We start from the raw sequence: 7,531 nt of genomic DNA on the forward strand, positions 1-7,531 counted from the left end.
ATGTGCACACACACATATATATATATTAGAGCTGTCAGGCGATTAGAATTTTTAATCGCGATTAATCGCATTGTCCAAAGTTAACTCACAATTAATTGCAAATTAATATGTGGCCTTTTTTAGGAAAAAATGTGTGCTATGTGAAATTTAGCAGTTCTACATTAATTACGAAAACAAGAAAAGCAAAATTAATAGTTTTCATCAGAAATACTTTATTTTGTAACATTGTATTGAGATAAACTTTCTTAACAATAAAAGGCTGTAACATAAAATGCCTAAAAAAAGCCCATGTGCAAGTGAAGGGCTTTTTAAATTCTAAACTTCAATCAACGTTCAGTAAAATAAAATAAAAAACATCAAAAATAAAATTTCCATAACACTTTCATGTTCATTTTTTGTCAGGACCAAATCTTTTCCTCCTCTGCTGAACTACAGTAATAAATGAAATAGAGATTTATCATTTCCAATTAACTTTTGTTTTTTAAAACATTAAAGACTGAGAAAAGCGGGATACACTGTGGATAGTTTGACAGTCTGTTACTGCCGCCGCGTTCTCTGGCTGCAGCTCGATGCAGCGACGTGTCCAGCGGAGCTCACGCCATGAATATGCCGGCAGACAGACCGCTATGCTGGGGCTGGATCACGCTTAAACCTCCAGAACTTTGTGATATTTTGCATATTTCCGCGCGGCGAAAGAGGGACGGGCCACACACTCAAAGCTGAGATTTATCTTTTCATCTCCACATAACTGCCGTTGTGTAAACTCCATTTAAAACGTCCCCCGGTGCGCTTGCTTTTCGAAACGTCGGGGGGTACGCAGCTCTGGAGACGCGGCGCCGGACACAAGCCGGTACCACCAGACGTGGTACTGGACGCGAACCGGAGCCGGGTTAGGGTGCAGGAGCTCTCCAGGTCCTAGCATCGGGCAGGTTCTAGCTAGCAGCTCGGTGGTTGGAGACCCGCCCGTGATCTAGTGAGAGCAGCCGGTGAGTTAGAGGGCGATGAGGGACGCCTGAGCGCGGTATGGAAAATCCGCGATTAATGCGTCAAAAAAATTGTCGGCGTCACGCACGTCAGATTAACGCGACAAATATGACAGCCCTAATATATATATATTTATATATATATACTTATACATATGTATGTTGATGTGCACACACACACATATGTGTGTGTGTATATATATATATATATATATATATATATATATATATATAGTTACGTCCTACTGCTTTTGCTGGACCTTCCAGTCCTTCTGCTCAATGTGCCTTACTTGGCACCTGCTGGCTATTTAAGAGGGAAGGCCTCACCAAGGCAGGCAGGGGGCAGAGCAGCAGGCTGAGGAGCTGGTTGGGTTTTAGTTGGTGTTGTGCTGGTCTTTCGTTTTCTTTTACCCTCTTTGACCTCAGCAGTCTTAGGCCTAATCCAAATGCTTCCCTTCTCCCTTACCCTTCATTTATCCCTGCAAATGGAGGGTGATTAAAAAATAGTGTCTAATATTTCGCACGTGACTTTCGCTCGATGACATCATCAATAATCGCCGGTCTGCTAGCTTTAGCTTTAGCTTCCAGTGCTGGAATATACATAACAACAGCGGTTTTATAACTTTAAAAAGTCGTGCTACAACATAAAGTCATTACTTACATTTAAATGTAAAGTTCTGTGGTTCAGAGCGCACCAAAGTAAAGAAAAGCACTTCTCAGCGCAACGTGGATTACTCTCGCGATAGTGGACTTTCGATCCTTCTGTTTGGATGATGAAGTGTAAAAAAATAATAATCCGAACACGACTTCAACTTCAACTGCCAATTCAAATTAAGAGAGAAGTGAAGGATTCGGATTGGGCCTTAGACTGCTGTGTTTTGTTATTTTTGTTTGGGGTTGGACCTTGGTAGTCTTAGTTTTCTGGCTTTGTTTATTTGTTTTATTTAGGTCGATTTTTGGTCAGGCAGCCATTAGCAGGGAGCTGCCTAACTCAGACAGTCAACATGGCTGGCTGGGTCCGCAGTTTCCCTGACTTATTTTATTTTTGCCCAAGGTTCCAACTCCCTTTGGTTTGTCTTTTTGTTTTATGAACCACACTAATTATTTGATTTTGTTCTTTCAGTTCTGGACACAGAATTTCCTTTATTTAGTAAACTGTGTCCCTTTTATTCTCATTGGTGTCCAGTTTTTGTTATTGTCCCCTTTTGTATTTTTTCCCCTAGACCCGATATATATATATATATACTTCTAAGTTTCAGTGTCTTACCTCACTAATGGAGACGTAATATCTTGGCTGCTGGAAACGGGGCACGTTGTCGTTGCGGTCGCGAACAACAATACGGACTTCGTGTAAAATCACGGTGCCAATCAGTTCGTTGGTACACTGGACCTGGACCACAATGGAGTGAATGTATGACGGAGGCTGTAAAATAAGAGATTATATTTGACAAAAGAAACAAAACAACTGCATAGAACAGTCTTAAAAACAGTGTTTCATAGACCCTTCTATACAAGTCAGACTGTTAAAATGTGAGTATTAAATAACACTGATATCTACTAGACATAAAGAAACCAAAGTATACGGAGTTTCACCAAACAAATATAGTGATAAAATCACCATTAATAATATCCTTATTTTAGATCTAAGTCAAATCTGTTAGTACATACCTTTAAATATTTTTCAGATCTCAGCAGTAATGATATTTTCTGAAAAATTCTGTCTTTTTCACCCTTGAGTGGTCTGGTTGTAGAGTGTCTGCCCTGAGACTGCAAGGTCGTAACCCTGTGTCGTTTTCTAGGACTTAGTTTCTGCAGAGCGGCAGTAGTTCATTAAAGATTTGACTCTTAGATGTGGGCGGGACTGTTGGCGCAGGGTAAGCCTCCCCTGACTTCCCATCATCCCATTATTTACATTTGCATGTAACAACTACAAGGTTTTTTAAACTATATTTTTGTCTTCTCCTTATTCACCCCAATTTGAATAAATAAATCGTATTTATATATGTCCTCTATCATGAGAAAACTGCCAAAATAAAAAAAAAAAAGAATTTAATTGCAGTAGGTCTTTAAGGAGCTACGCTGAAGGAAAGTATTTACACTATTCCCAAAGTTTATTCCAAATAATTCTCAGTTGGTGCAATCCAAGTGAATTCAGTAAACTATACCCACATTGTCTTCGCTGTGTTTTAATGATAGTTCATATATTGGATTATCCCTTCAATAATCCTCAGAGATTTTTGTGCCCTTCCTAACACAACCCTGTATTTTATCCAGGCTGGGGACCGGTTTCGGAAACCTTGTGTGGCTACATAGTTAGGCAGCAGAGTGAAAGGTCTTGCCCAAGAATCTAAATTGGATGAAGCTCACTGCACACACTGGGACTCGAACCCTAATTTCCCTTTCACCAGACCCAAAGTTAGCCAACTGAAGTATTCAGCCACTATCATTATCATTTGACGATATCTTGTATACCTGCAGCTGTAAGCTGGCTTAGTTCAGGAAGTTCTAGCCTTGGTCTTAGTCAAACTTGCTTAAACTCCAAACCTACATGTTTTCCAACCAACCTCCAATTGAAGCTCCTTATTAGCTAAAAACACCTGATCCAGGTAATCAACAGCAGGATTTCTGGAAGAGCAGCTGGAGGCGGACCCCCGAGGCCTGGATTTGAACACCCTGGAGCTACAAGGTCTGACAACTATTTTCCTTCTGCTCATTAACCATAAAATAAAGTGGAGACAAGGTGAAAATTTTAAGTAAAATGTAAGTAGCCAAGATGAAATCTATAGAAAGCAGAAGTGAGCAAACAGGGACACAGAGTGGACTGTATGGGAGCCTCTTAGAGCTCCTTTACAACCCGTGTCTTAACAAATGCTGCTAATTAAGATAATTAACACAAAGAAGCTCATGTAGGGACTCTTGAGACTTTTGTACTGCCAAGGATGATAGGAGTGCAGAGAGGCTAATGGAGATGCGCCACACTGGTGCACACCATCCACTTTCAGATCAATTCTAGACAGGTGTGTGGCCTTTTATCTGAGCCAATTACATACAGTGAATATAATTAGCCGCATTACACAATGTTGAAACTTGGAAAGGTCTGCAAGCGTTCTGTCCTCATTAACTACAGTGGGGGCCAAAACCGAGTTGTCAGGCTGGCTTACGTCTCTGTCCAGAACCCGCCCGGTGCTGTTCAGGTAAAGAGCCTGTTTGGCAGGGTCCAGAATCACCCAGTAGTCTTTGTTTTCCTTTAGCGACAGGGAGATTGTTCGATTTGGACCCTCGGCCACACCATTTATCTGCATGTTCTCCACCAGCAGTGTTCCTGAAACAAAAGAGAAAAATATGTATATAACAGCCCCAGCAGCTGCTTCGGAGGGAAAATAAATTGATTAACTTCTGCTCCCATGCCGAAACACACCGAGTTGGTTCAGCTCAAATTTATTAATAAATAGAACAAAAGGATGTCCTCGGTTTGCCTTCGGGTTCCTGAATTTATTGTAGACCCAGAAATTGTTTAAGGCTTGTGACCGACGTCAGAAGCAATCAAAGAAGAGAGTTTGAATGAGCAACCACACAAAGTAGGGAAGCGTACACAGAATGAGGACTTTTTCCCTCTTTTCTGTTGCTACAACTATTGCTGTAAAGCACACCTCTACACGTACAATTCTGTCGAGACGTGCCAACAAATCCATAAAAGAAGTGTATGCAAATAGAGAAACACCTGGGCTTCTAGATAGGAAGGCACTGAAATTGAATCAAATATCTCTGAAGATATGTTCACAACGCCCCCACGGATGTGGGCTCAAGTGGCCTTTTTTAGTAAAAGTCTATGTTGATGTCTATGAGTATACGGAGATCTGACTATGTACTCATTAGAAAGTCCTTAGAAAGAGTCTGAGACTATAACAGATAGTGGATGCTCTGGGTGTAGACACAGTCCTCGAGGGCTGGTGTCCTACATGTTTTCCAACCAACTAGCCATTGAAGCTCCTCATTGGCCAAACACACCTGATCCAGGTAATCTGCAGCAAATAAGGCAGGATTTCAGGAAAACCAGCAGGAGGACGGCCCTCGAGGACTGACTTGGGACTGGAGAAAATTATGATGCTTTTACTTTGTCCTACTCTCTTTCTGTTGCTTCTTCGTTTTTTTTTTTAATGTGTCCTGTTTTTCCTTAAAGCATACGTACAACACAAAGTATTATCAAATCGTACCGTTTCGTACCATTGATTGTACCATAGATTTTTAACGTAGTTAAAAACATACAAAGCAATGCAAAAGGGAGGGAGGGTCTAAGGGCAGGGATAACCAGTTTATTTAGTCTGTTTAGTTTTTAACAATTGTTTATATTTTGAAGCCCAATGAGGCAAATCTCTTTGTGATTTTGGGCTATATAAATAAAATTGAATTGAATTGAATTGAAAAATTGAACGCAAGTTGAAAGTTAAACTAGGTAAAACTTGTACCAATCGGGGACTCTGATATGGATGGCGTCCATAGTACCAACCGTTTGAAAATTGATCATGGATGAAAAAAAAAAAGTGGTTTGTGCCCTGTCAACACATTCTCACTCTCAACCTTTTGACGTTTGGTTAAGGCCTTCTCCGTGTCCCTTTTTGACGCTTGGGGTGTCCCCAACTCATCGTTTTTTGACATCCCGGCTGTTTCCATTCAATCACAGGTCCCCAAGCTCCAGGTCGCAAACTGGAACCAGTCTAGTACTGTGATGCAGAGCCTACCAGTCCACTAACCCAGTACTGGTACTGTAACCAGGTACCAGTTCATGTCCGGTACTGCCTCTGGTACTGGTTTGTGTCCGGTACCGTGTCTGGCACTGCATCCAGTACTGGTACCCTAACCTGGTGCTTGTACCCTAACCCAGCACCAAATGCAGTACTGGATGCATCTTGAGGACCAGTCTGCTTGTGGTACCACGTTCATTGCCACGTTAAGGTTAGGGTACAGGTATCGGGTTAGGGTACCAGTAACAGTTGCATCCGACGTGGTCTCGACATGCGGTTCCACATCCAGTACAGTGTGTGGTACTGCATCTGGTACTTTGTTCGGTGCCTGGTTAGGATACAAAGACCTTGGGTCCCAACGTGGTCTCGACATGCAGTTCCACATCCAGTACAGTGTGTGGTACTGCATCCGGTACTTCGTTCGGTGCCTGGTTAGGATACAAAGACCTTGGGTCCCAACGTGGTCTCGACATGCCTTGCCTTGTCCGGTACTGCGTCCCGAGGGTGTTGGACCATTGATTTTACGAAGCGTCAAAAAGTGTCGCAGAGGGGTACTTAACCAAACGTCAATGTGTAACGAGTTGGGAGTGAGAATGTGTTGGCCCAGCCGGAGTTACGGCAACAAGTATTTCTTACATTGGAATAAAACTGTGAAAGAAAAATCCTGGAGAAAAATGTGCAAGATTTGCATCGCAACTACATTTCGCATGAAGCTTTTTCCAACTGCCAGACTTGGCTAGCAAACAGCACTAATTGCACGTTCAACAATGTGAATTTAGCATGTTTTTACATGCCTGGTGGGGACGTAGAGTTATGATACTTTAGGATTCACTTACTACATTCATGACAATGGTACATTCCAGTTTCATAATGTTCCTTGCCTCAAGTAGACTCCAAGACACTCCTGTGCTCCCCTTAAAATGAAGCCGCTCGTCTGTATACAGCCCAAAATATTTTAGCACCTATGTGGGTTAACCCCCATAGAGGTGCATGTGACTTTTGGAATTTCTCACTTGGCATTCAGCATATTGTGTTTGCGCTGCCAGAAGTGGCTCGTCAGCCTACCTGCCAAGTTTCTCCACTCCTTCCCAGCAAAAAGAGCTTGTTGTTTGTTCTGAGTCTTTTGTCTCTTATTGATTCTTTATAATGATGAGGTTAGTGTAAGCTCAAAACCACAGCCAAGGACCAGGTTCTGTAACATCAGCAGGAAAAGCACCAATTCCCAGAATTCTCATATACAGCGAACATCACAGCTGTAGAACATTTTTAAAACGGAAAAATTACTATAATGATAGACTGTGAAGTAACAGTTTTGGAAAAAGCAAAGATTGATTTATTAATGAGTGCGTTGGATAGTCAATGCTGTCAATTGTTAAATATATTTGTTGCAATTATCTTATAGAACACTTTTTTATTTGAAACAACAAAAAAAAAATATCCTATCTTAGACAAAAGAGCCAGAACCAGAGTGGTACTGTTTGTCCTGTAAACATACAATAACCAATCAATGCGCGTTAGGAAAATGAGACTTGAAAAATAAATTAGTGAGGAAGAATTATCCAAATCTGACCCCAATACTAAATCAAAATACTAAATAAATAACAATATTAGAGTAAAGTAATAAAATTTTGAGAAAAAAAAAGAGTCAAAACATTTACAGGAATAACTGAACTGAAAAAGTCATTTTATAAAAATAAAATAATTTGCTTGTCCAAAAGTCCAGTTTTCTCGTAGATGTTTGAGTTTTGCTTGGCTTCATTTTCTGTCACAACTCAGTGACAATACATCTTTAAAAAAAGGCAAATT

At 41.0% G+C, this 7,531-nt stretch overlaps 1 protein-coding gene across 6 annotated transcripts in view; it reads right to left on the reverse strand.

Moving 5' to 3' along the window:
- Positions 1-7,531, reverse strand: part of LOC112154115 (protocadherin-15) — a 272,438-nt gene that overhangs the window by 168,420 nt on the left and 96,487 nt on the right. For all 6 annotated transcript variants that reach the window (XR_004949742.1, XR_002920601.2, XM_036217104.1 and 3 more), the window contains exons 5-6: positions 4,145-4,305; positions 2,251-2,406 (exon numbers count right to left, since the gene is read on the reverse strand). Coding sequence is in view for 4 of the 6 variants with exons in the window: in XM_036217104.1 (XP_036072997.1) it covers positions 2,251-2,406; positions 4,145-4,305 (317 nt within the window). In the remaining 2 variants the exon portion in view is untranslated. The remainder of the gene's footprint in view (positions 1-2,250; positions 2,407-4,144; positions 4,306-7,531) is intronic.

Source organism: Oryzias melastigma, linkage group LG19, assembly GCF_002922805.2.
Source record: "Oryzias melastigma strain HK-1 linkage group LG19, ASM292280v2, whole genome shotgun sequence".
NCBI lineage: Eukaryota > Metazoa > Chordata > Actinopteri > Beloniformes > Adrianichthyidae > Oryzias > Oryzias melastigma.